At 32.6% G+C, this 27,370-nt stretch overlaps 4 protein-coding genes and 1 pseudogene across 6 annotated transcripts; 1 reads left to right on the top strand and 4 right to left on the bottom strand.

Moving 5' to 3' along the window:
- Positions 1 to 1,915: 1,915 nt before the first annotated feature.
- Positions 1,916 to 8,301, bottom strand: LOC130815944 (uncharacterized). Of its 3 annotated transcripts, XM_057682489.1 has the most exons (11): positions 7,124 to 8,301; positions 6,146 to 6,273; positions 5,717 to 5,761; positions 5,462 to 5,575; positions 4,590 to 4,658; positions 4,451 to 4,507; positions 4,122 to 4,232; positions 2,546 to 2,626; positions 2,383 to 2,448; positions 2,236 to 2,301; positions 1,916 to 2,157 (listed from the first exon to the last, which is right to left on the bottom strand). In XM_057682489.1, the coding sequence occupies exons 1-11, from the start codon at positions 7,347 to 7,349 to the stop codon at positions 2,113 to 2,115; spliced, it is 1,008 nt and encodes a 335-aa protein (XP_057538472.1). In that variant the 5' UTR covers positions 7,350 to 8,301; the 3' UTR covers positions 1,916 to 2,112. The 3 variants fall into 3 exon arrangements, 2 of the variants coding, with proteins under 2 accessions (XP_057538472.1, XP_057538473.1); XR_009042660.1 differs by lacking the exons at positions 1,916 to 2,157; positions 2,236 to 2,301; positions 2,383 to 2,448 and having other exon boundaries at positions 3,750 to 4,232; XM_057682490.1 differs by lacking the exons at positions 1,916 to 2,157; positions 2,236 to 2,301; positions 2,383 to 2,448 and having other exon boundaries at positions 2,547 to 3,897; positions 3,989 to 4,232.
- A 136-nt stretch (positions 8,302 to 8,437) lies between these two features.
- LOC130815943 (triose phosphate/phosphate translocator, chloroplastic) lies at positions 8,438 to 15,043 on the bottom strand. The gene is made up of 12 exons (XM_057682488.1): positions 14,433 to 15,043; positions 14,283 to 14,348; positions 11,734 to 11,799; positions 10,819 to 10,897; positions 9,935 to 10,055; positions 9,724 to 9,819; positions 9,504 to 9,616; positions 9,330 to 9,407; positions 9,120 to 9,236; positions 8,926 to 9,025; positions 8,746 to 8,846; positions 8,438 to 8,659 (listed from the first exon to the last, which is right to left on the bottom strand). Exons 1-12 carry the CDS (start codon positions 14,690 to 14,692, stop codon positions 8,642 to 8,644), a joined length of 1,215 nt encoding a protein of 404 aa, XP_057538471.1. The 5' UTR covers positions 14,693 to 15,043; the 3' UTR covers positions 8,438 to 8,641.
- An 870-nt stretch (positions 15,044 to 15,913) lies between these two features.
- LOC130815794 (peptide-N4-(N-acetyl-beta-glucosaminyl)asparagine amidase A-like) lies at positions 15,914 to 18,447 on the bottom strand (annotated as a pseudogene).
- A 2,258-nt stretch (positions 18,448 to 20,705) lies between these two features.
- LOC130815945 (pentatricopeptide repeat-containing protein At5g46100) lies at positions 20,706 to 25,693 on the top strand. The gene is made up of 4 exons (XM_057682491.1): positions 20,706 to 20,845; positions 21,895 to 23,664; positions 24,471 to 25,224; positions 25,323 to 25,693. Exon 2 carries the CDS (start codon positions 22,175 to 22,177, stop codon positions 23,615 to 23,617), a length of 1,443 nt encoding a protein of 480 aa, XP_057538474.1. The 5' UTR covers positions 20,706 to 20,845; positions 21,895 to 22,174; the 3' UTR covers positions 23,618 to 23,664; positions 24,471 to 25,224; positions 25,323 to 25,693.
- Positions 24,625 to 25,326, bottom strand: LOC130815946 (protein DMP4-like). The gene has a single exon (XM_057682492.1). It carries the CDS (start codon positions 25,255 to 25,257, stop codon positions 24,625 to 24,627), a length of 633 nt encoding a protein of 210 aa, XP_057538475.1. The 5' UTR covers positions 25,258 to 25,326.
- Positions 25,694 to 27,370: the final 1,677 nt, after the last annotated feature.

Below are 27,370 nucleotides of genomic sequence, written 5' to 3' on the forward strand. Positions count from 1 at the left end.
AATGGTGGACTACTAGACTATCAAGTACGTTTATCAGTTTGTAGTTCATCAACCCTTTAAAATGCATTATCTAATTAAAGTTCTAAACGCCTAATTTATCAACAACTCTGAACTAACCAGCAATGCATCATGAAAATAGTATCTAATGAATCATAGAATTTGTCATTGTCAAAGCAGTTGTAAAAGAAATCTTTTTTATAGGGTAGTGGTGTCTATATTTGAGTTATTTTTTTTAGTATAGAGTAGACTAAGGAAATAAAAGGACTAGCCGAAAAAAGAATAATGAAAATCAAACTCAAAATTATTGTCTAGGGAAAATGTTATTACATAAGATCTAACTGATAAGACCAGATTCTCCATATCTGAGCCATTAATACATGAACTCCATTTAGTTCTATACTATCTGGAGTCAATTTGTGATTGATTTCAGATTAAATTGAGTCAAGTCAATTTTAAACCAATTGAAAAATAATTTTACCTACGGAGCTTTTGGTTCTAAAATTGTTGTGATTGATTTCTTTTCATCTCCTAAGCCTTCATGGAGAGGGGAATGTTGAATGAAATTAATAGAATTTTTTTTTTAAGTAAAAAGAAAAATCAAATACGTTGTGATTGAGACATTGAGTCATGACAATTTTAAACTGTTACTAATTGTTGCTGGACCTCCATTTGCAAGGTGTAACTAACCACTTCTTTTTTAATTCATTGGATTGAATGCAATGTTCTTGCGTGATGTGCGGAAATATGCTTTCCTTAATTTCATGCTTAAGTTAGAAAGAAGAGTTAGTGTTTGCAAACTAACCTACCCACTTCTATGAGGATGATCTTCATTTAGGCCCTCAAATCTGTTTTGAGTCGGATTAAATCGAACATTGTATAAAAATTGATTTTTACATTATTGTAAATTTATTTTGTAAGTCAAGTTAAAATTAGATACACTTTTACAATTATACTTTCACATCTTATTACTATTTCAATTTTAACTATCTTCAATCATGCTTGGTTAAAATTATTAAAAGTTGATATTAATATAAGAATAATAATATTTACAACCCTATATAAAAATTAACAAATTCTCTTTTATTATCAATTATTTTAATTTTTCAAGAGAATATAACATGGAAATTAGAAACAATTATAGTCTTATATAATTATTTTAACTTCCAAAAAAAAAATTAAAAAGTTAAAGAATTAAAAAATAATAAAGTATTTTATATTTCAAAAACAAATACGATATTGAATTATACTTCTATTTAAAAATCACTAGATTCTTTTTTATATATTAGTATATAACCCTAAAAGTTGTATATATCATTCATTTTAATACAATTTACATTGACACGATCAAACAAAATTTTATTTATCTGATAAATTGTGCTAAAAAACCAATTGGACAATTAATTTAAATAGGAAGGAATATGGCATTATAATAGGATTACAAGTTTTCATAGTATGAAGTATGAACCCTGACGAGGTATTTGACTATTTATATTAAATGAGTGATGGTAAGAGTCATAACAATGGGTTTTAGTTTTAGTTTTCATTAAGTGTGTTAGTTCCACATTTTCCACTGATAACGGACAGATTTAAATTTTGTGAAGAAAAAGAATAATTACGGTACTAAATTGGTCATAAACATTACTTTCTCGTATAGGACGAAGGAAGTATTAAGCAGCTCTTTTGCTAAATCACTCATATTGGTGTTTTTTTTTTTTTCATTACATTCCCATCATTTATACCAAATAGGCCGTGAAAGACGTGAGTCTGAGTATTGTTTGACTGTTTTCAAAGAAAAACAAATAAAATGATCTCTTCCTCGTTAGTGTAACGAAATGCATCTTCAAGACTTCTATGCGCCTTGGGCAAGTTTCACAAAGGTTAAGCCTCAATCAACAAGCATGAAAAACATGCAATCTATGAATCGTGAAAGTAATTAGCACATTAACTATGTCAAAACTGTAATAATTCACATACAGGAGTGAATTAGTGATATACCCTGGCGTACCAACCGCCAGTATAAAATACAATCGGGTCTCAGGGTCAAAACTGTTGTGTCGCCTATGGTTCTTTTGATATGAGCATTGTTCTCTGTTATCTAGTGCGCAGTGGCAATCATCTCAAAGCAAACAAGAGGGAGAAACCAGCTACAACAAAGGCCTGAAATAAACTAACTTACGATCAGCTTCAGCTTGATAGAAAATTCACTTGACAAGGGGGAGCTCCACAATGACTTACCACAAATGGTACCAATGACAGCAATCTCAAAAAAATCATAAACAGGAAAACAACTTCAGAAGCAACCTGAAATACGGAGACTCGAGATTAGATTTGGCCGAAATGTGAGAGAATTGCACTCAAAATCAAGGGTCCTTACAAACTTACCAAAAATAATACAGATAACAACCATCTCAGAGCAAGAATGAATGGGATAACAAATACAATAGAAACCTGAAAAGATAAGTAAATGTAAAAAAAATCAGTTCAATTATGAGAAAAAACTGAATTCATAATGCATTACAGGGTATCAGGGTCATAAATCACTTACCAGAAAAAACACCAACTCTTCTCCAGCAAGACCAACAGTAAACTCATTTCTCTCCATCTCTCGTTTAATGAAACCTTGCAACTATGAATACATCTATTTAGTATTGACACAGAGTATCCAATTACAAATAGGCATATGATAAGCACAATGCCAAGAAAGCACTTGGTAAGGACGTCAATGTTTGGGTTTAGTCCGCAGATCAAGCTGAGGCTATAAGCTCACCAGATCACAAAGTGCATAATTCTCCTAAAATATGCATAAACATAGAAAATAAATAAATGACATAACAGAAGTTTCCATCCAAAAGGCATATTTTGCAGCCAACTCTCAAAAAGTATTGTGTAGCGAATCAGAGCAAGAAAACCCATTGCATCAGGTAAACTTCCACTAAGTGAATCAGAACAAGGTACCAAAAAAACAAAGGGAGGTGTGGCAATAAGCGATAATGTAACGGAGGCAAATGGTAACACATAAAAAGTATATCCTTAGTTAATTTACATATTGACTATGACTATTACATTCTAGTATAACACCTACAATATGATCTCACATAACTATCCCTAAACCAGAAGTCACTTGTTACTCTATCTATCAAGCAATTACCATCAAAATTCAGTTGAGCTACTCTCAAACACAGAATTTTCAGGCTTTATGCTTAATCTATATTTACACCTTGCAATGATAGATTATTCAAAGAGGAGAGTTTATGTGGACCACCACTAGGATTAATTTATATCAGTTCATGTAGCTAACCTCAATCTTTTGGGACTAAGAATTGACATTGTTGTTGTATGCTTAATCTAATTTAGTCACACATGGCCAAATTATTCTGTATATTTATGACATTCAAAAAAATATTTATTTATTTTGACAGGCCAAAAAATTATTGTTCTTTGGATACGGATTATAATGAACTAGTTGACACAATTACAGAAAGAGAGACTACAGCATATGACAAATTTCTGCACTCCATTACTTTGTCTTAAGTTTATTCTTCATTTGCAAAGCATAAACCATTACGATTTCGGAAGGAGGCCAAATTCTCTATGACAATAAAAAAATATTCCATCAACCCAAAGCCATTAAGTAGCTCCCACCTAAGTGGTTTTTTCATGGGGGATGGGGGGAAGGGGTCGGGTGTTAGTATTTGTAAATATAGTATCCAAATGAGGTAAAAAGGGGTAACCCGGGGCACAAAGCGTACCCGTAGAATGAGGGACTCGGAAAGGGTCCCATCAGTCACAAAGCGACATTTGAACCGGTGCGCAAAGGATCTTGTATCCAAATGGAGTGGTTAGTAAATATTATTAACGCCATCAGACTTCTACATTTCAACAATATCAGCATCATATCTATAAAGAGGAGACAAGATGGAGGAAAGGCTAAATTAAGCGGCAAAGCAGAACTAAAGTTTGGTACTCAGCCAAGACATTCAGACATAACCTTGGAATACCTGTCTGCCTGCTCATGCTTGCGCAGATGCGCTCATCTCTGCCACTAACTCCCAAAAGAATAAAAGCCACAAACTTTGTGAAAGAGAAAGGGAAGAGAGCACATCAGAGCTTGAAAGACTAACCTGATGGTGATACTTCTTCACAGTTGAAAATGACCTTTTTAGCCAGTTTATAGCTTCAGACAAAGTAACTACCTTTTTCAGGTTGTATCTTGCAGGAAAATTGTTGATATACTACAAAAGATGCAGGAAGATAGATTTAGGTTAAAGACGGAGGAAACATACAACATTCATATAAGATTCAAAAAGGGAAACAGTCACTAAGATTATCAAGCATAATGCATTCACTATAGGAAAGCTCCATAACTGCATGTTAGCATTCTCAACTATAGCCAACTAAAAAGGAGGGGGAGACAACAATAAACAAGATAAAAACATTGCATGATAACAACCTTAAAAAAAGAGCATCTCTGACTGCGTAATTGCCTTCGTAGCTCTACCGTTCTCCTCTGCCAAAAAGATTTAATTCAGTACAGCACATAAAAGATACTTGGTAAAAATAAAGCAGCATTTTAAGCTAGCCAAAGATACCTCTATGACTTCACGAGCCTGCTCAAGTTTTTGAACATGAAACCAAAGTTCTGGGACAATTTTCACCATCTGGAAAAGTGCTGCTGATTAGACAAAGCAAGGAATGAATAAAAAGGATTATACTCCTATTGTTAGACTTTGGCAATTACTAACACTTAAAAATATCCTGATTTAATTAGGTGTTAGCAAAGAACAGCATATCAGCAGGTATAAAGGCATTTGTTAGCTTGATGTCTTTTATCAGTAAACAGGAAGTCATGACAAAATTATTTCTTCTGTATACGGCATGCTGAAAGGAGATAAGATAGCAAACCAGATCTGGTTCACAAATATACAAATTTAATGTTTTGCAGTGATGAAGGACTAGTGTTTCATGTAATATGTCTTATTCAAAACAAAGCTGCTTGCTCAGATCAGTGCATACTTTTTTTACATTTTATATCTTAACCATATGTCCCTTATTTAGTTGGGACCAAAGATTTATGGTTCTTTGGATTTGGATTATAATGGACTATATTAATATTGCTCACTAAATCATGAGCAATTCTTATTTATGTGAATTTGCACATAATATTTTGCTACCAAGGATAAGTCGAAAACAACCTCTTTGTTTTTGTTATCACTAACAAAGGTAAGATCGCGTACATCCGACCCCTCCCCCCCAAATTCCAACCTAGGAGGGAACCACTTAATAGCATTGGGGTTATGTAGTGTATGTCTATCTTAACCTTGATTTCACTGCTTTGACTTTTAAGGCAGCATATGGGTCACTTGTGAAAATTGACAGAAAACTTGCTTTTCAAAAAGCTATAGCTAAGTCACAATGAGCATTTCAGTTACATGCATCATGAAATAGCAAACGTATGTCTCACCGTGTCAACTTGTGAAGCAAGCATTTTCACTGATTTCTCATCATCTTTTGCTTTAACTTCGAGCTGCCAAAGGTTCAGATCATTTTTCTTCACAACGACCTCCAATTCCCGTACCTAAGGATGCCCAATTGATATGATAGAATTGCTGCATAGGTATCTATTTCCCTTTCAATATTTTCACTTACTCCTTGAAAAGGGAAACAGAAATAAAAAAAAATTAAAAAAAAAAAAAAACTAAAGAAAGTTTTAATATACCTGTTCTTCAAACAGCTTTATCATTTTCTCATAGTCAGGTGCATCCTGCATACCAAATTACCAATTACAAAAGATAAGAGCAGATGATCAAGTCGTGCCAACACCCAACTGTTCTACATCATTATATGTTTGATGCAGTTACCAGCCAGCAGAATCGCAAGAGAAACAAGTAAACATATAGGAGTAGAAATGTAAACTTTCATAGCTCACTTAACCATTCAAAAAAAATCTAGGATCAGCATATCTGCTCAATAGTCATAAATAATCGTTTTGACTAAACAGAAAATTAATACAAAAGGAGACTTAACATGCATATAATAAATAAAAAATATTTGATTTTGAGAAAAAAATGGATAAATCAACATAAATATTGAATAAGGAGGATCAACAATTTCAGAGATCAGTGAAAAAAGAGATGAAGTTGCAGACCTTTAAGTTGGACAAAAGAGACTCCAGGTGTTGAATGGTAAGGCTCAGTTCCTCAATTTTCTTCTCACATTTTTCAATATAAAGGCTTTTGGAGTTTAGTTCTCGATCAATCTTCTCAACTAAGAATTCTGCAGTAGTATAAATCCCCAAAAAATGACAAGTCATCAATAACTCAACACAAGTTTCTAATTCTAAATGAACAATAACAGATGAGTAACAGCAGCCCAATCATCAAACAAACATATCATCCAAAGAAATTCTTCATACATACCAGCAGTCCAGCAGTCTAAAGTCACCACACAGTCACACACCAAAAATATAACAAGGAAAAATAAAGTAAAGAGGAACTTAATTTGATAGTTGATATTTCACAAACAGACACTACACAGATGCTAATAGAAACACAATTCCGAAATTCCCCCTTATCTCAGGTATAAAAAGGGAGTAAAATGGCAACACAACGACAATTTACAGAAGAAAACTTGGCCTTCCTTTTTGTTGTGTTTCAGTCGACATTTAGAAGGTTTGAACCATAATATAAGAAGCTCATTCAATCTTAGCAGCTTTACAATCAACAGCACAAACTAGGCACACAAAATAATGCATTATCAAATATGATGACCTTGAAAGAACAACATCTACACACCAACACAAAACTGCTAACTACTAGGCACACTTAGAAGGTTAATAATAATTGTCATTGTCAATATAAGTTCGATTTCATCTTACATCAATGCAAGTATGAGTGAAATCCTCTTGACCAAACAATTTCTAAAAATAACACATATTCCAACAACAACCGAATAAAATTACTCAAAAATCTTTAGAAATTAGCGGAAACATATCACTCGATCACAATACAATATAAAAATTTTCGAAATAAATCTTAATTGAGAGGTATTGCAGAATTCACGTTGATGAGAAACCAATTTCAAAAAAAAATAAGAGTTGAAGAATACGAAAGTATAAAACAGTTACCTAAATGAGCAATTTTGTAGTTCATTTCCTGAATTTCGCATTCCAGAGGAACGTCGGAACTAGAGCAATTTTGCTGTGATTGAAGACCTGAAATGTTGATCTCAGTAGTGACTCCATGGAAAGGGAAGAAGATGGATAAAATGGATGCGAGAGCGAAGAATGCCTTCGATGAGGTCATCGCCGTTCCTCCGTGAAACTCTCGTCGTCTCATCGGGTACCGCGACATTGATATATGGCAAATTAAGAAAGTAAACACGCTTTATAACAGTTCAGTCAAGTTCGGTTTAAGGTTACGATTATTTCGGGGTTTTTAAGGCATGCTTAAAATGACAATTTAAGCTATTGTTATTGATTCAATGAGGATAAACTACTACTTAAACCTTTTCGAATGCCATAAGTTGTAGCCTCTAAAATAAAAAATAACAGTCTAATAACTACGACATAAAATACTTTATATTTTAATAGCTATTATATTTTTATCGGACAATATAAATATACATGAATAATTTGATATTTAAATATCTAATAACTACAATTGTACAATTACAATTACCCACAATTACAATTATTAACACGGCTAACAAATTTTCGTACAACTATTTTGTGCCAAACAGACTGTTAATATACTTTCAATGATATTTGCAAGTTGCAATTATCATTTAGCACATTTTTAGAAAGAAATTATACTTATTTTATAATCTAATTTATTTCTCCATTTGGTGAATAAGAGTTTTCCTAGCTAATATGCATATTTACACTTCAGATTCTTTTTCCTTGTAATTTTATCCCATGAAGATGATATGCTAGTTTAGTATTTATGGGCCGACATTAAGATGAGTATAGAGCGGACAAATATGGAGAAGGTAAGTAGATGTTGAAAGAGCAAGTTCTTATAACCCTCATCTATCTACTACCAATGGCATGTAAGAATTTGTATATGGATTGTGTTTGGTGGACAAGAAATGAAAATTCTTACATGTCATTAATAGTGGATACGTGAAGGCAATAAAAACTCGCTCTTCCAACATCTACTTGCCTTCTCCTTATTCGTCCGCTCTATACTCATTCTATTGTGGGTCCATAAAATACTAGCAACTCATCTTAATGATTCATATCCATACTCTCCCCTAACCTGGTGCAACTCCACAAAACTCCTTGTGAGACCAACTTAGACTAAGGGAAGGAGAAGGAAAAAAACAAAGAGACTTTAGATAATCTTCTTATCCAGCACACCCATTTATGATTTAACTAGGTATGCATATAGCTTCTAGCCTAATACTACCTCAGAAATTGGCCTCAAGTTGAAGGACTTGATAGTACAATATAGTATACTCATTATTGAATACAAGAAGATTACAGATTGATAGTTGTTCATTCTCCAAATCAAATAAATTGACGCGTAAAAAAAATAATTTTACAACATTTTCGTTGTTCTCCTTTTCCAGGAAGGGAAATTATCGAAATCTACAGCAATGTTCCTTCCAAGCCAATGAAGCTCTCGGTCCTGAGACGATCAACTCAAGCAGACTTCTTTTGCTGTAAACAAAATATAAATCATGTTACCAAAAATTCCATTTCAGCAAACTAATAGTTTAATGTTAAAACAGCCAAGTGTGTCTTACTCTTTTCTCTTCTTCCATTTTGGCCTTAATGAAGGAATAGCATGCAACACCGGCAATAGCAATGCTTGTTCCGATGGCTGTTTGTGTTGAAATCCTGTTGCCTGTAACGCAAGACGTGTTAGTTTCTGACACACCAGAAGAAACGTTTCGTTTTCTCTCTATAAAGGCTTTGGAACATACCAAAGACAACGATGGAAAACCCGATGACAAACACTCGTTTCAAGACATTTCCGACTGCGTGTGTAAGTGGCGCTACCCTCTCTAAGGTGTTGGTAGCTAGCTGCAAAAAGTGAAGGTAAACAAGTCCGTGTTAACAATCGTCTAAGTCAGTGATACACGGAAAATATGTCAACAGAAAATGGACAGAATTTGACCTGGTTGTAAAGATGGTAAAACATTCCAACCCAGAAAAGGTCAGAAAGGAATTTGGTCATTCCCACTTTTGCAATGGCGTCACTGAATCCATGCTTCATAAGTTGAGGACCCTCGATCTGTAAAGTTCACGATGAGGATTACGTACAAGAACGGAAATTTCAGATTAATCCAAAAAAGAATGCAGAACAAATATGTTCGTGGGTACTTACGATTATGGCAGGTGGGAGGCAAACAAACAGAGAGATGATGGAAATGTAGGCATAGACGTTAGTACTGTCCATGCCAGTCTGAAAGATAGAAAACTATTAGGAAGAGGAATCAAGAAGTAACAAGTTAATGGGACACTATGGAAGATAAGAGGTTGCAAAGGAAAAAAGCATAACCATGGCTTTCTTTGAGTAAATACTCCTGTAAGTGAAGGAAATATTGGAAATCATAGCGCTGACAAAGCCAAGCCAGTTGAATGATAACTCGGTCAGAGAAGCCATAGAAACACCTGTATTCAGTAATTTACAGGTCAGAGTTTCTCACTCGATTTCATTAGCAAAGGGTGCATTCACTCATGGGATAATATGAATATGATGATGAGCAAGGAATACATACCAATCACAACAGGAGCCAAAGAGAGCCAGAGAGTAATGGGAATTTGCTGTCCAAGGATGAATTGAGAAGCAGCAGCATTGAAGAAGGGCTCCAAGGCTACATGATTGCAATGAAAAGCACATCAGAAACATAAACAATATAGGAAAAAAACATAATTTACATGCTAGAAAGTAGGATTAACGTAGAATGAAAACCAGAATTCAAGTGTCACCTTTAATGGTGTGGGTGAAAGACACTGCAACAGCTGCAAAAGAGATGTTGCTGGTAACATGGCCTACACCATGACATATAGCAACTGGAATCAGCAGCTTCAGGAGGTTGCCGTCAATAGGCTGCAAACAAATTCAAGGGTTTTCCCAACGTTAGAAGGAACTCTCTGTGTGATAAACGCACCATCAGTCATCACTCATCTCATTCACAAACTCAAGCCCTCTCTTAAACTCATAAACATATTCTTTTCATTCACTTGTTCATTGTCGTTTTCTCCCACTTATTTTCAACAACCAATGTGAAATCCCTTAATTAAGTAAGGAAATCTCAAATTTGGCAAACCTGTGGGGATGAGATTTATATAATGTGCTTTATAGCATAGTGAAAATAGTTGCAACTGAGGTAACAATCACGATGATGCAGTAACATGGTGATATGATTGTCATACCCCCAAATATCGGTTGAAGCCATGAAAAACCCTTGAATTAGCCTAAAACACAATTCTTTACCTTTAAATGTGCCTAGAATCAGTTGGGCATAATTGAAATTTTTACGACTCGGCCGATACAATCAGACAATATATGTTGCCTTGTTTTTTCAAAATATGCTCTAAATAATTCTGATCATATTTTATGGTTGAAAAGTTGACTTCAAATTTAATGGATGTCTTATTACAAAATATAGGGAGCAATATATTGTCAAATATAGTGCTACATTAGCAAAGGCTTGGTTGCTGGGGTCTGAGAGAAGGGAAAGAAGTGACAAAAATATCAGGTTGAAAACAATAGATTATGCTATGCACCACAAAGTTGCAGTGGATGTACAGGGTTAGATTAGATGGACTAGAAAACAAGTAAAAAGGCTTTCCAGGAGGAATCAACTTACAGCACGTTTAGGAAGGCCCACTGACCAGCTCACCAAACAGTATATCACTCCAACCAATAAATGGATGACCGACACGAAACTGCAGCACCACACAAAGATCACAGTACAACCCAATTAAGTATAACAGACCAATATTTTTGAAGAAGAAATAGAAATTTAAAAAAAATTCGAACAAAATTACCAAGGAAATCATATTAGAAAACAAAAAGATATTTATTCTTGAAAGCATCTCCAAGAAAATATGCTCATTAAAAATAAGAGAAATTAAAATTTTCCAAATAGGTACTAAACGGGACACTTTAACTATGTGAATGGTATAAAAAGAGAGAAAAATGAGTGCTTGAGAATAAAGAAACTTGTGAGAATATTTCCAAGAAATGCAGCCCAGTAAAAGGGACAGATTGAAAGGTAAATGCTCATACTCACTAAACGGCTCTTTGTAGCCTGTGTGATGAGGTTGGTCTAATGGGTCCTATTTGAATTTCCGACGTTGTTGGCTTTCCTATTGTTTGAGTAGAGTATCTCACAATTATCATATTTATGCTTGTGATAACGTCATAATTTTAATTCAGACAATATGTAGTTGGCTACTAATTTTTTTCTGTTCACTTTCAAAATATCTTTCCACAAATTGGTGAGCATAACAGTTTAGATGTTGCAACTTGTACATAAAAGGAATAAGAATTCTAGGCAGAAAGTGATATAGGACCAAAAAGAACTAATAACATTCGGATGATACGCAATAATCAGTGCAATGTATGACAATGAACCATTTATTGCCACACCACAAAGTGTACTTTTACTTTAAGCATTACTCATAAATCTAGCTCAAATAAAACTAAAATGGAAGGGAACGGAGAACTATTAAAACATATTCAACCGAAATATTCACAAGAGGAGGGCTTGAACACTTACTAAGGATATGGGAAGTAATTGTAGATCTTCTTGTTAAGAATGTTGAATATCACATTCAGGAAGTACCTACACCAAGGCAATAATACACACTTTTAATTGAAAACAAAAATATTATTTGAATTATACACAAAGATCATACGTGCACACAAAGAAAGTTTGATACCTTTGACCATATAAAAGCCTAAAAATTTAAGTTGGCGAATGAAATTCTAGACTTGAGTTTATTTTTACCATAAACACAAATAAGGTAAATTCATATAACATTGTGAAACAAGTTGCTTTCTATTTTACCATATGAATGCATCTTTTAATTCCTTTAAATAGAGCCAATTATGGTTGAAAGTGAAGTAAAAGATACCATTCTAAGTTATCTAAACTGAGCTTTATTGAAGAATCAAAGCAATGCTTCCCTATAAAAGGTAAAAAAAAAATATTTAATTTTTATCTTATTGCATGTCACACATCAAACCCAAACAAAATTGCATTAAAAGGTAGATAGGTAGATGCTCCCAAGTGTAATAGTGTATAAGCCAAACAAGAATAACATTCAAGAGACACTCATTACTTGAAACACTAGGTAGGAAGTTACAAATGATGGAAATTAAGATGCAAGTGGAAAGTTAAGCATTGAAGATCATAGGGAGTTATTCTAGAAAGGAAAAATTACCGTGAATAAAAAAAACTTTCACTGATTTCCCTACAATAATACCAACTTAGGGGTGTTTGCCTAGAATAATACTAGCTTTTGTTTATACTAGGGTATAACACAAAAAAATAAAGGTAAATTAATAATTAAACAAAAGTTGGTATTATTTTAGGAAAACACACCCCTAAGTTAGTATTATTCATGGTTAATCAAAATTTGGTATTATTGAAGGGAAATCAACAAAAATTTGTATGACTCACGGTAATTTTCTATAAACTACCCATTTTGATTAAGTATCCATACTTCCCTATTCATAAGCATTCCTTTTCTATCCATCAATATACCATTTCAAAGCTCAAGTTCTCAAAATATCAAAAACAACATAAAAATCAATTTACAACACAACATTTCAAACCTTGCGTTCTATTGTTACCTATCTTGATTTTCAACCTTGTATGCAACCTCGAGTCCTCAAGCTCACATACAACATATTTTATCTTTACACCAATGGGTAAGGTCCGTAAAGATGAGTATCTTGTATATGAGCTTATCTACTATCTAAGTTACTATCATATCATAAATAAGAGTAATATATTTCACAAATAAGTATAAATTATACAAAAACATACATTGTTCAAAGGTTTTAATGACCTCAGAACCACTATGTCTATTGTCTAGCACTTTACCTATTGTTCATATTTTCTTCATGTCTTTCCAAACAAAAAGAATTTAAAGAATTTCCTCAATAATATTTTCACTCATAATTTTTTCACAAGTAGAGATCTAAAAATTAATTATCTTAGCTTAAGCTATCATTTTCTTTAAAGACTTCTACATATACTCAACTCAATTAGTTAAATTATCAACTAATTGACCACATCATAGGACATAAGAGTAACATTTAGGCTAGAACTAAGGAATCACCATCAAAGTTTGGTCAGCGGCTCAACACGTTTGGCAAATGGTTGTTTCATGTTTATTAGGTAAAAAGTGAGTTACAGTCGCAAATAGAAGCCAATAAAGAAAACTAATAACAAAAAAAAATACATTAAAATTTATCTTATAATTGGTTTTCTTGTTGGTTAGGTGTTCAAAACAAACCCGATATTTACCCGATCTTGTAACTAAAACTGAATTCAAAATGGGATTAAAATTTTGTAAAAACCAATGTAGACACCTGTGAGGCTGTGAAAATTAGTAGTCAATTTGCTTGAAAATCATTTACCAAAAAATTTTTTTGGCTCAAAAGACAATCAAAAATTCATTTGACAAACACACATTTAGAACTTCATACTTCCTTTTAATAAAGTTGTTATCCTTATCGAAATACACTTAACAATACATGATTTTTAAGAGCTAAAAAGTTGTTTTATTGAAATTATATATTAACATGAAACCAACAATATATTCTTATAGATAATTTATAATAAATGTAACAAGTTAAAATAACTAGATAATATACAGATACTGATTTCTTCTTCACACTTTTGAATTCATATTGTGATAACATTGAATGTAACAATGTTATGTTGATGATGTTATAAAAAACATTATTAAGTACTTCATAATTTTATGATTTTTATCATCAATTTTATAAGATGACTTCATTGATTATAATTTTATACATTTATTATTTCGCCTTTTTTTTTAATTGTTTTTATCATTTCACCTTAAACGAGAGTAAATTTATTAATTTTTGAAAATTGTTTTTACTTCATATGGCAGACACTACAATATGAACTGTTAATTTACAATGTAAAATTAGATTATTTAATTTTTTTTAATCATTTCCTTTTTATTGCAGAATGGGCTCAAAAATGTAAATATGCTTGAAATTAGCAACATAAACAATAACATTAACGACCATATTAACAAAAATAAAATGTGCAATATAATGCATTACCACATGAAGAAGAAAAATCCGGTGGTAAGAGCAGGATACTTCTCCAAAAACCCAACTTTCGCTTCCCTAATTATCATTAAGGAAAAAAAATAATTAGTTCAAAACCGATCCAGTTGATGCCCGGTTAAACCGAATTTGAACGGACCTCACCCGGAAGATTCACTAGCAGCACGACACGGTTGAACCGCAATTTTCTCCCTCCTACAGCCAACCTGGCTATTTGGAACCGGTTCAATAAGCAAAGCCGGCCTAAGTTGCCTTCCCCAAATCAAATTCCCTCCATCTTTAACCAATCCAACCGGGGGTTTAATTCCGGTGGACACACCCAAACCCGAAGACTCTCTTACGGGTCGGAAAAGCTTCGGAAGGGCGGCCACTGTGGTTGCACGTGACAACACTCGCGACTCCATTGCTAGAGAGAGAAAGAGAAAATAAGGTGAAGATTCTGTGGAGTATAGTGTTTGTTTGTTTAAATAACAAATAGTAGTAAAATTTTGAGGCTGTTAGTATGAGAATCAGGGATAGTGGGGTCTACAAGAGATGGTGTGATTGATGAAATGGAGGGTAGAAATTAAGGGAGGAAGAAATTAATGGTGGGTTAGAGTGTAGAGGATTATGTGGTATTGACATTATAGTAGGGAGATGAGAAAATCAGAAAAGGGAGATTGTAAGATGGAGAAAAATGGCGAGATGTTCGTGATAAGGTTATCTAAGATGTAGTAACTGGGTGGTGTGAGTGTGTTGTTTCGTCCTGTCAACATTTATGGCCTCTTCTGTTTTTTGATTTTTATTCCTTTGTATTTTCTTCTTCTTATATTTTATACTTATTTGGCTATATTATATTTATTATATTTGATTTTTCACCCAAATTTATTATTACGGCCTCTTATTCATTTTAGGCCTCTTATTCATTTTAATAGTTTTATTTATTTATATTTATTGATATTATATTTTAAGCCTTAATATTTTTAGTTGAGATGAATAAAACAAGATTTTAGATTATATTTTTGCTTATAGATTAAAAATAAAATAAAGTAAGATTGATATGTAAATACTCCCTCCTATTCATTCTAAGTGTCTCATTTCCTTATTTGGTCAAGTCACATTAAATGTCTTATTTCTATTTTGGTATGTTACCTTTTCTAATTTACCCCTACTAAATTTAGCTTTTTCACACATTTATACATACTAACCCCACTTTACCCCTATAAAAATTTAAAAAACACTATACTTTTTTCTTTCACATGTGGTCCCATTTGACCACATAAAAAATAGTGAAAAGTCAAATGAGACACATTGGGTGAATAGAAGGGAATAGTAATCAAAAAGTAAATGGGACTACTAAGAAGAATAGGAGGGAGTATTTTGATCATTTATATATTGAACTATGCACATTTAAAAAGTACAAAATGTTAATATTTTGAAAGTATGCGATTAGATGATTCAACCAAGATTTCACTTGCTATATTTTTTCTTATACATCAGCCGCAATATATAAAATAAGTCCGAACATAAATAGTATCAATAACCGTAATGTTGCAAGTATTTCGGAACAGTTAAAATACCAACTTTAATATGTTAACAACTTAACAAGTTAAGAAATCAACTCCAAATAGATTAACATACAAGCTTTAATGGGCTAAAACACCAACTCAAAATAAGTTAACACAGGTAATGAGCGCCTATTTATTAATTTGTTTTTTCAATTATATATTAGACCAACCCAAATAAATGTGTCTCTCACAATAATTTGTTTTAGTGAAAAGACTACTCTTCAATCCTCATTTCGGGAGGATATGCTTTACATCTATAGTTTTATTTTAATGTACATCTTATGCGAAGATAGTATGACGAGATGGTTAAATCGCTATAATATGTTATAAGCTTCTACTCCCTTATTATAAGTTTTAACAATTTGTTTTACCTGCTATTTATTTTTTGAAAATTAATAGTACAAATTATTAAAATAAGTAACAAATTACTTTTGATAGAAAATTCAATAGAAATAGAGAAATAACAAGTTACACATTGTTCTCAAATATACGTAATAAGATAAAATTGATTAAAAGAGTGGTTAATATGTGAGAGTCATGCAAATAATATACTATCTCCTATTTAGCTTATGTGTCTCATTTTCTTTTATGGTCAAGTCATCTTAATTGTCCTATTTTTATTTTTGGTATGGGTTTTTGACTATTATGTCCTTAGTAGTTTTATCCTATTTTCAATTATACCCTCCATTACTCATACTAATTTTCCTCCATTATATTAAAAACCCATAATACCACTCTCTTTCCTACCCTTAGGGTCCCACTTTTGACTCTCCTTAAAATCCGTGAAAAATCAAATGAGACTTTTAAGGTGAATAGGAGGGAGTATAAAGTAAATTGAAATGAAAATAGGACAAAGTTAAAATTGAAGATGATATTTTATGAGGGTTTATAAGTTAAAATTATACTTAAAACATGATTTGATTTAGCCAAAGAATAAGTTGATGGGATTAGAATAAAGATATTCTTATACTTATGGAAGTGAAGATTCCATTAGTCAATTCCATTATTTTCATTGTATAAATTTTGTTTGATACTTAATTTGAGAAGTATCCATTTTATAGAGTGATATATTTATTAGAGTTTAGAGTAATACTTGTTCAATCTAGATCTCAGAAATTAATTATAGCCAATGACCAATATCAATTAGCTAATAATTTATAAAAACAATATGGAGTATAGCACTAGAACATATATATATATATATATATATATATATATATTTTTTTTTTTCTGATCAAATGTCGGATTTGATAATACACCAATTTTAAAGGAAAAAAGAAAAGAGACTATAAAACCACATAAGACCATATGAGAAAAGTGAGTAAGAAAAAAATAATAATTTAATAATACTCATAAATTCAAAGTAAACCAATAATCTTTTTCTCCATACAAGTTCACTCATTCCTTTCTTTCCGTTCACTAAATACTAACAAACTTCACCAACTCACCATTTTGCCAAAATGAACAAGATGAATAATTAATCATAGCAAGTGAAACAATTAAATTCATGATTTGTTAGAGAAATATGGGTTAGTATAATACTATAATGTATGATGGTTAGTTTAATTTTCACCAAAGGTTTATTTTTCACCCCTATTTCTTAATATGTAGTTTTATTTAGTGTTTTTTAATCCTTTTTATATAGTCATGAGTTCAATTTGAGTCGAATTTGATAAACTAATGGGATATTATTAATTAATGGTACCTCTGTCCTATAGCAAAATATCAATGGTACCCCAGTTAATTTCAATGGTACCTCCTAAGTATATGCTAATTACAACCGTGACACTATTAATGATTTTTCCGTTAAATGTCCGTTAAATTTTGAATTTAACCTAACCATGGTTAGTTTCTTCTTCTTCCCTTTTCCTTTTCTTCTTACTGCTCTCCTTCCATGGTTGCTTCATCTCAAAAACCACTGACCCAAATTCGTCGATGTAAATTGCATCAATGAACCATACATTCATCGAATTCATAACACAAAACCCCAATCTATGTGGGTTTCCATCCAACAATTTACCCAAAAACGGAGTAATTTCGATGTCCTAAAAGGGTAAATCAAATGATTCAATGGAACTAATTGGTCTCCAAAGAAGGGGATTAATTCCACCAGTAAAAATCACAGTAAATGGCCAAACAGCTCCTACTAAATCATCATCTAACTTCACTAAAACCTCCCTAAAAGGACCATTTCCAGGCAAACTCAAATTATTAGCCATTAAATAATCATTATCAAGATTTGTATACCAAAATTCATCATTTTCATGAAATGAAACATAAATTTCTAATACAGCTCTATAAACATTCTTAGGGATTACCAATTCCTTCATTTGAAAATCAGTAGAATTCTGAATTTCAAACCATAATCCATCAATTAATGGTAAATTTCTGGAAATGGGTAGTATTAAATCTGCTGAATTTCCATATAAATCAACCAAATTTCCCTTTTTTTGATCAAAATTCTCAAATGGGTAGTAATGAAAAGTGATATTAACATGATAAACACCAGTATAAGTTTTATCAACAATATTTCCCAAATAAACTGAAAGATTTAAATTAGATTTCATAAGAAGAGATGAATATTTAGTTATATCCTTACGAACATTCCAGAAGAGGAATTCGGGTCAGTGGTTTTTTAGATGAAGCAGCCATGGAAGGAGAGCAGGAAGAGGAAATGGAAAAGGAAAAAAGAAGAAACTAACCATAGTTAGGTTAAATTGTAAATTTAACGGACATTTAACGAAAAAATTATTAATAGTGTCACGGTTGTAATTAGCATATACTTGGGGGTTACCATTGAAATTAGCTGGGGTACCATTAATATTTTGCTATAGTACAGAGGTACCATTGATAATATCCTTAAACTAATTTATAATTAGACTTTAAAATATCAAGTTCTTAGGATCTGATAAAGTTGTATCCTTACCTAAAACCCTTAATGCTAGTAGATCCAGATTTTAAAAATAAGTTCAATTCCTTTTATGTTTTATTTATAGCACCAAATTTATAAAATGTTGAATACTTTAGAAAAGAAGATAGTCATTACTAATAGGTAAATTTAAGATTGAGAATTATTCATTTTAGAATTCAAAATTAGTACTTTTATCTTTTGCAAATTCTTTTATTCATTATTTGCATATATTCTTTATAATGGTGCAATTGCTCTATGGAAAAGCATAAAGGAGGATCAAGTAACCAATTCTGAAACAGAGCGATATCTAGAAAACCAAATGCAACACACTCTAAAGTAAACTCCAAATCATCAATCACCAATGCCAGTTGTAAGCCGGGGAAGCAACCCAATTGCATCAGCATTATGCTTCCCGGATCATGCAGCAGCACCAAGCTTCCTCACCCACCACCATGCATCCAATACATCCATTATAACCTCCAAGAGGTCATTATGTACTCAATTCAACAAATTTTCAACTTCACAACATAATCAACTCTATCAAGTAACACTAATCACAACAAGAATGATACAACCTCAATTCAGGGTCGTTCATAGGGGTAGGCAAGAAATGCCGCCGTTTGGGGCTCAACATATATAGAGGCCTGATTTTAGTGTACACCATGAGTTTACAATAGACATTTTTAGAAAAAAGCCATATTTGAAAGAGGATGAAGAAAATGGATCTTAAAAAAATATTTTTTTCATTATAAAGTGACTATTATTTTTTTAAGTACTTATTAAATATTATAATCGATCTTCTATATGAAAAGCTCATATTTATTATAATGCCTAGGGCCCAAAATGCCTAAACTGTGTGTGCAACCTCTTAAAGAGGACACTTAAGATCAAATTTATTATAATTAAAAAAGTTATAGAGTAATACAATTTACATTGAAATGAATGAAAATAAAATGTTACTTAATGTTTTATGTAAAAAGAATGACAATGCTATCATATTTTTTTATGATTTCATGAATCATACTAATTTATCTAATACAATAATCACTTTGACACGCGGTGATTAGAGAATGAGAGTTAGATAAGTCATAAGTATAAGGTGTTAGCCACATAAATCGCTTAAAATGAGATTGCAATAAATAACTTCATCCTCCCAACATTTTTTCTAATTATCACATCTGAATAATAATCAAATTTTTAATCACGGAAATTGAATAGACACTGCTTTCTCAATTCCTAATTATCTTTCTTAATTTTGCAGATGAATCAAATATTATCATCTCGTAATTTAAGTGGACTTCTTATAAAATGTAATATCTTTATAATTATTAAATTTATTTTTGCTATTATAGCATTGTGAGGTGATTTGTCAATAACTTACAGTATAGTATTTAATATCTACTTTGATTGAGTATGAATTTTTTAATATGATTAGTCAATATCTTTTAACTTTTTTATCCTTATAATTATTTATTATGCTAAGAAAAAATTATCAAATAATTAAATTACTATTTATATATAAAAAGCTAAAAAATCCCGCGGACATTAATTACACTAGTTCAACTATTAATACAATTACCATTATATTTTTGTTATTTTTTTTTCTCTTGTCATCTGATTCCATATGGTCTAATTTTTTTATTTTTTAGAAAAATTGAACTAACATATTATTAAATGAGAATACTCCCTCCTATTCATAGAGAATGAGACATTTGAGTTTTACACCAAAACTAAGGAGAACTAGAGGACCACTTAAAATTGGGTTGAAAACTCTTTTTCCATAAAAGATATTGATATTTATGTATTGTTGTGTTATTATAGTAAAAGTAAAAAGATAAAAAAATGACAAAAATAAAAGTAAGACATTTTCAGTAAATTGACCCCAAAAAATATCTCATTCTCTCTCAATAGGAGGGAGTATTTAATTATAATAGAATAAATCGGAACTCATGGTATTTTCCTACAAAATCAGAAATTGACTAGGGTTGCACTTCACCTTCAAGCCTACACAAACCGAGAAGCAAAAGGCATAAACTGCTTGGTTTCTGTCTCACCCTAAACAAAGAAGAACCATCCACCGACCACCAGTGTTCTTCTTTGTAAGTCTTGCTCACTTAAAATACCCTTCTGCGCTTATTTTGATTGCTCTTGTTGTTTTTTGGCGCTTGATTTGATTGCTCTTATTGTTTTTTGGCGCTTAATTCAATTGCTGTTATTGTTAAGTGAATGCCGATTCTATTAAATTTGTATGCCTTGTTACTCAATGTTGATATAGTATAATAATTTTCTGGATAGTTTTTTGCATCTTTGACCTTATGAAAGTCTGTAATTTCAGTTTTCTATCCTAATTTTTCATTATTCTTAATGCTGTTCAACGTTTAAATGCTGCATTTCTGCATATAATTGATACACTATTGATGATATCCTTGACTATTGGAGCTGTAGCTTATACCATTATCAGAGTCTATGATTCAATAACTTACTCCTGCATCTCTTATAATTTGATCCATTTTACCAAAAAAAAATAAAAAATAGAAGAGCTTCTTCAGATAAACGGGGCAAACTATATGGGATGAAGGAAGTAAATTCCGTCCAATAACTCTCTGAGTGGCAGCCACTCTTAGTGCATCATAAAAATGGGTTGCTATAGTTTTATGCTCAATGACACTAGTCATAGCTGGTCTTAGGATTTAGAATTTGAATTTTCAGCTTCGGGTTCTGTCAGATGCTGGACTGATGAACTCTCGTAGAATTGCGTGGAGAATTCACCGCAGGATCATTAAATCCTATTAGTATAATTTGTACTGATAAAATAGTGTTCTTGTTCCCGTTTTCTTTGGGAGCATTTAGCATTGCTTATTTGAGGGGGTGGGGGAAGGAACTAGTGGTTTAACTAGGGGAATGTTAGTTCTTATTTGCTTTAAGGTAAAAAAATTGTTTTTTATTTTGTGTTCGTATATATGCCATATTTTCCAAAACCTTGATGATTATTGTAATGTTGTTTGTATAAACGAAATAATTGCTCGTATTCTGTCTAGAAAATAAGTCACCTACACGGAGTATTCTAATAGAATGTCAGAAGAGTGTTATCAACTTTTCTAATACAATTATGATGGTTCATGAATCATGATAATATTTTCCAATGTAGGCAAAATGTCACTGGATGCTTTGGTCAACAATATCATATCCTCAAGTACAGCTACTTTCGAAGAAAGGGGATGCTTTTAAGTTTATTCTGTTGCCAATCTTTTATCCTAGACCTTTGAATACTTATATTGGTTTTATATTTTACTTTAAGGATTTTACTGTTTTTTACAGTCTGTTGATGGCCCTTTTATGAAGTTGGACTTAGTTTGTTGCAGAACATTCTGAATTTGACATGAATACGGTTAATCTCTAGTTTCAAACCGTCGTGAATAACTGAAATCATGCGGAGCAAGACGGGGTTGAGATGGTCAAAGAATATTACAACATCACAAGTGGTGCAGCTAATTCGAGCAGAAAAGGACTTGTCTAAGGCTGTTGCTATTTTTGATGCAGCAACAGCTGAGTATAGAAATGGATTTAGACATGACCACATAACTTTTGGGCATTTGATTTCTAGATTAGTGTCTGCTAATCAGTTTAAACCAGCAGAGGAGCTGCTTAATAGGATGAAAGAAGAGAGGTGTAAGATTAAAGAAGAGATTTTCCTCTCCATTTGCAGAGGATATGGTCGGGTACATAAGCCATTGGAGGCTGTTCAAATTTTCAAAATCGCAAAAGATTATGGATGCGAACCTACAGAGAAATTTTATATCACTATATTTTCCATTCTTGTTGATGAAAGCCACTTAAAATTGGCCATGAGATTTTACCACTATATGAAGAAAATGGGTATCCTACCAAATGTTGTTTCTCTCAATATCTTGATCAAAGCCCTATGCAAGAGCAGTGGGACAATCGATGCTGCAATTAATATATTCAATGAAATGCCAAGTCGTGGGTGCTCTCCTGATTCATATACTTATGGTACATTGATCAGTGGGCTGTGTAAATGTGGAAGAATTGACGAGGCAAACAAATTCTTCAGGGAAATGGAGGCAAAAGGTTGCCTACCCACTGTTGTTACATACACTTCTTTGATTAATGTTCTGTGCAAATCTGGAAGGCTAGGGGATGCTTTCGTACTGTTCAAGGAAATGACAAGCAAAGACATTAAACCGAATGTTTATACCTACTCGGCTTTGATGGATGGCCTTTGTAAGCACGGGCGTTTGTTACATGCCCTCGATCTACTGGAGATGATGATTCGCCAAGATCTTTCTCCGAACACTATCACTTATAGTACTTTGATTAATGGACTTTGTAAGGATGGAAAGCTCTGTGAAGCCTTAAAGCTTTTTGATAGGATGAAACTTCAAGGCCTGAAACCGGATGTGGCACTTTATAATAAGATCATTAATGGTTTCGTTGACTTGAATAAGTGTCAAGAGGCTGCCAACTTTCTTGATGAAATGGTTCTTGCTGGAATTTCACCCAATAGATTAACTTGGAGCACTCATATTAAAGTGCATAATGTTGTCATACAAGGACTTTGTGAGAGTGATCTTAACCGGGCTTTTTATTTGTATCTGAGTATGAGAACCAGGGGCCTTACGGTTGAACCTGAAGTTTTTCACTCCCTTGTCAAAGGTTTTTGCAAGAAAAGAGACTTGCTTAAAGCTTATCGCACTCTTGATGAGATGGTTTGTGATGGTTGTCATCCAGATGAGGAGATATGGAAGGCTATATTGCGAGGCTTTCTTGATCAAAAAAAGACTTTGGAATCTATTGAAAACTTTCATATGCAGTTGGCACAGACTATTAATGAGCTTGCGAAGTTGTCTTAAAAGTCCTATAAAAGGAATGAGATGATAGTTGCACAACAATTTGGCAGGTTTGAGTTCATGTCAATTATTCTCTTCTGTCACATGCTACTGCTATACCGATTGCTGTTTACCTTTGCTTGTTTGTTTCAATTAAATTTCTTTTGCATTTTCTTCTTTAAACTATTACATTGAGTAAGATTGTAAATATACATCTTTGCATTTGTTTCTCTATACCCATTAATGCATTAGAACTAGAAGTAATACCTCTAAAATTAACAGTGGGTTTTGCAGCATAAGCAGCTAGATTGTTTACATGAAGGAAAAATTAGTTTATAGTGCTAGGATTACGAAGATGTTGTTGTTAGAGGTCACTTCATGCTCGTTTACATGATGAATCTATTAGAAATTAAGGAGTTATATCTAGAGATATCTGCACTTTAAAAAATTTCGGAGTCTACGGTGTATCACTGAAGTAGCAATTCATCTTTTGTTTGATTATCCACTGCCCCTGTCAGTTGTCACGCAGAAAATGTTTGGCTTTCAGTTGTTTGGTTACGTCTTCATTCTATGAGTACGAATGCAGTGTTAAAATTTTGAAGTTCACGTCATTGTCAGTCTCCTAGTATCTTTCATCAAGGTACAACCTGTCATCTTTTTCTGTGGAAATTCGATGACAATGATCTAATCCCTCCGTGACTATAAGATTACCTCATTGACTTCGAAAAGCTCACATTATTTTGGTCAATGGGGCTATGTCATCGGAGTATGACTTTTTACATGAGCTATAGTTTAGCTGTTTCCTAGTTAGGGTTGTGCTTTATCTACGCTTTATGTTTCTTTGACCATTTTTTGTTTGATGATGTTTATTGCACAGCATGCACTCCATAGTATAATGAACTGATTTATTTGGCTATTTGGAGTCCATGTAAACAATGAGGTGGGGTTAAATACAGTACATATTTTGTGTATTGCGGATGTTAAAAGTTGGGATATATTCAAGGCAGAACATGTACAAGACATAGAAGTCATCAGTTAGTGGTTAGGGGAAAACCAATTCCATGGCGCTGTGTGGGAAAAGCTACAAATAGCATACTGCAGATGACTCCTATTCCAATTGGTAGCGCTGTAAGAATCTCCTGGGTCTCTCTTGATGGTGCTGGATAGAAGCATTGAACTGTGTTCTTGTCAAACAAAGCAATTGCTGCAAAAACAAATACAGACATAAAAGCATGCAGAAAATCTATGAACCGGAGTCGGTACTTGGCAGCAAGCTGAGGTGGAAGTTTTGCTGACCCGTCGATCACCCACAGACCATTGATTGTGGCAAACCCATAGTAGATGTTTCCATCATCATCCTTGAAGCAGTCAGTGAAGCTGAGCAGAAAAGAAGACAGCCCACAAATATTGATTAAAATGGAAGTAATTGTTCTGCTGACAGGATCACAATCACCCTGGTTCGTGAAAATTGGGGCGAGCAGCTGGAAGGCCATTACTGTTCCAGTTGGTAGTAGTTTGGCTAAGTGAGCTGTGCTCTGAAATGTCTGGCTGATGGCTTGCTGGATGGGATTTCTGTCCGGTGTATACGGTACATCTCGGAGAAGTGGAACCTTTTGATCATCATCATTTAGGTGAGCTTCTTCTTTGATTACACTGATATCCATGGTAATTGGTATGTCTCTATTTTGCCGATTGTTTTTTTCTAAATATTTTCAGTTCTTGTTTACAGTTACAGGCTTTGAGAGGCTGACAGCCTTATAGAGCGACGGGGGAAGATGGCAAGAGGCGCATTGAGTGGAGCAAAAGGTATGGGATGTCAGCATAGTCATGCCTTGCAAGAAAGAGGAATCTAAGGTTTATTTGAGGTAAAGCTTACTTTTTATAATCATGGGAAAGTTGCTCCTGTAATTTAGCTAAGAAAGGTATAATCCAATGAGTTTGGCAGTTACATCCTTGCTTCTTGACAGTTATGATGATATAACAGATATGGGTTTCTTAAGTTTGTAATCAGTGCAACCAATGCGTGAACTAAAAACACAGTTTTTGCTTTTGGGATATTGCTTTGAAATCTATTATTCTAACATCTTGTTTAGGATAAAATTGGTCATCTTTATCTCAATTGTTGAAAATTTTTATTATTGAGCATTTGGGTTTATGTAGTCGACTACTGAACCTGATCTATTGTTTCATGTTGCTGATGCTAATCTTTCGGAATTGGTTGTGGTGGTGTTGCTGTATAGAACATCTAGGACCCTTTCTTGAATCCTCGCCCTGCGAAGATGCTTTGTGCATTGGACTACATTTTTTTTGGAACATTTGGATCTTGGGAGATAAATATAAAAGTTTATTCCGTTAGCCAATGCAATAAAGTGGCTTCCGTTTAGACGGAATTTGACTTGGAAGATAGAAGCATAGATAGAAATTTTATTTGGTTTTCTATGACCTCATTAGAATGTTTCGTTGACATGAAGAAACACATGGTTTGCTTTTTTGGTGAGTACTATAATATCAAATTTGATTAGTTCAAGTTGTCTTAATTATGCTTGGCGTGTAAAATTAGGATCAAAATTGTTTTATTGTGTATGCCCTCGGTTTTTATTTGCACCGTTTTAATTCTTTGGCATTTTTCATATTACTTGCAACCTTACTCTTTTCAGAAAAAAAATCAATTCCATAACTATTTGTAGGCCTCACCATTTATCCATTAATGCCCATTTGAACAAGGGCCATCTTGAAATTTCCTTCACCACCAAACAATATTATTATATTATTGATGATTTTCTCACCATTTAATTTTAATGTCAATATAAGCAAGAGCAATTTTGTAGCATCCCACTTTTTTTTTTCCCAATTTGTGCCATTGTAATTGGGTGCAAGTAAAAAACGGAGAAGGTACGAGTTCTGTTTAGTTGGGAGAATGAAACATTTATTACAACAACATAGTTTGTGCAACACTTATCATCCCTTGTACGGTATGCTCTCTTAGAATTAGCCAGGCTGTTTATTTGTTGTATTAACAAAAAAATATAGAATTAGTAATATTGAAGAATAAGTTGAATTGATGATGTCTCTTATTGGGGCTAAGATTTATAATTCTCTGATTTTAAATTATAATAAATTGTATTAAAATGACTCATTAAATTATGTATACTATTTATTTGTGTGAAGTTGCTCATGATTTTTCTACTAGTGATTAATTAGAAACAATTTTATTGTTAGTGCTATCACTGATAAGAGTAAAATTGTGTATATTAGATGTTAAAATAATCTAGAAAAATTTAGGATTTTAATTAAATATAAAAAAATATCTAAACTAAAGAATTAAAAAATAAAAATATCTAAGATAATATAATGGAATATCCTAGAAAAGTAATTAAAAAATTAAAAATATTTAAGATATTTTAGTAAACTTGCACTATAAATACCCATTGATGTAATCAATTTTTTGTGCAATGAAGAACAATATTCATTCTACATATTCACTCATCTTCCTCTCCAAATAAATCCATTCACTATTTTACCATCTAAATTTTTCCTACATTTGGTATCAAGAGCTAATTAAAACCAAGACCTCCAAACAACCTAAACACATTAACCAACATACTCCACAATAAAATAAACCTCTAACCACAAAATAAAAAATGACCTCAACCACTAATTACCCCCAAGTTAATTGGGTTCCCACATTTAAGGGAGAAAAATATGAACAATGGGCTATGCAAATGAGGTCAATATTTATCTCCTAAGATTTATGAGAATTAGTACAAGAAGGTTACG

This window comes from Amaranthus tricolor, chromosome 6 (genome assembly GCF_026212465.1).
Source record: "Amaranthus tricolor cultivar Red isolate AtriRed21 chromosome 6, ASM2621246v1, whole genome shotgun sequence".
Classification (NCBI taxonomy): Eukaryota; Viridiplantae; Streptophyta; class Magnoliopsida; order Caryophyllales; family Amaranthaceae; genus Amaranthus; species Amaranthus tricolor.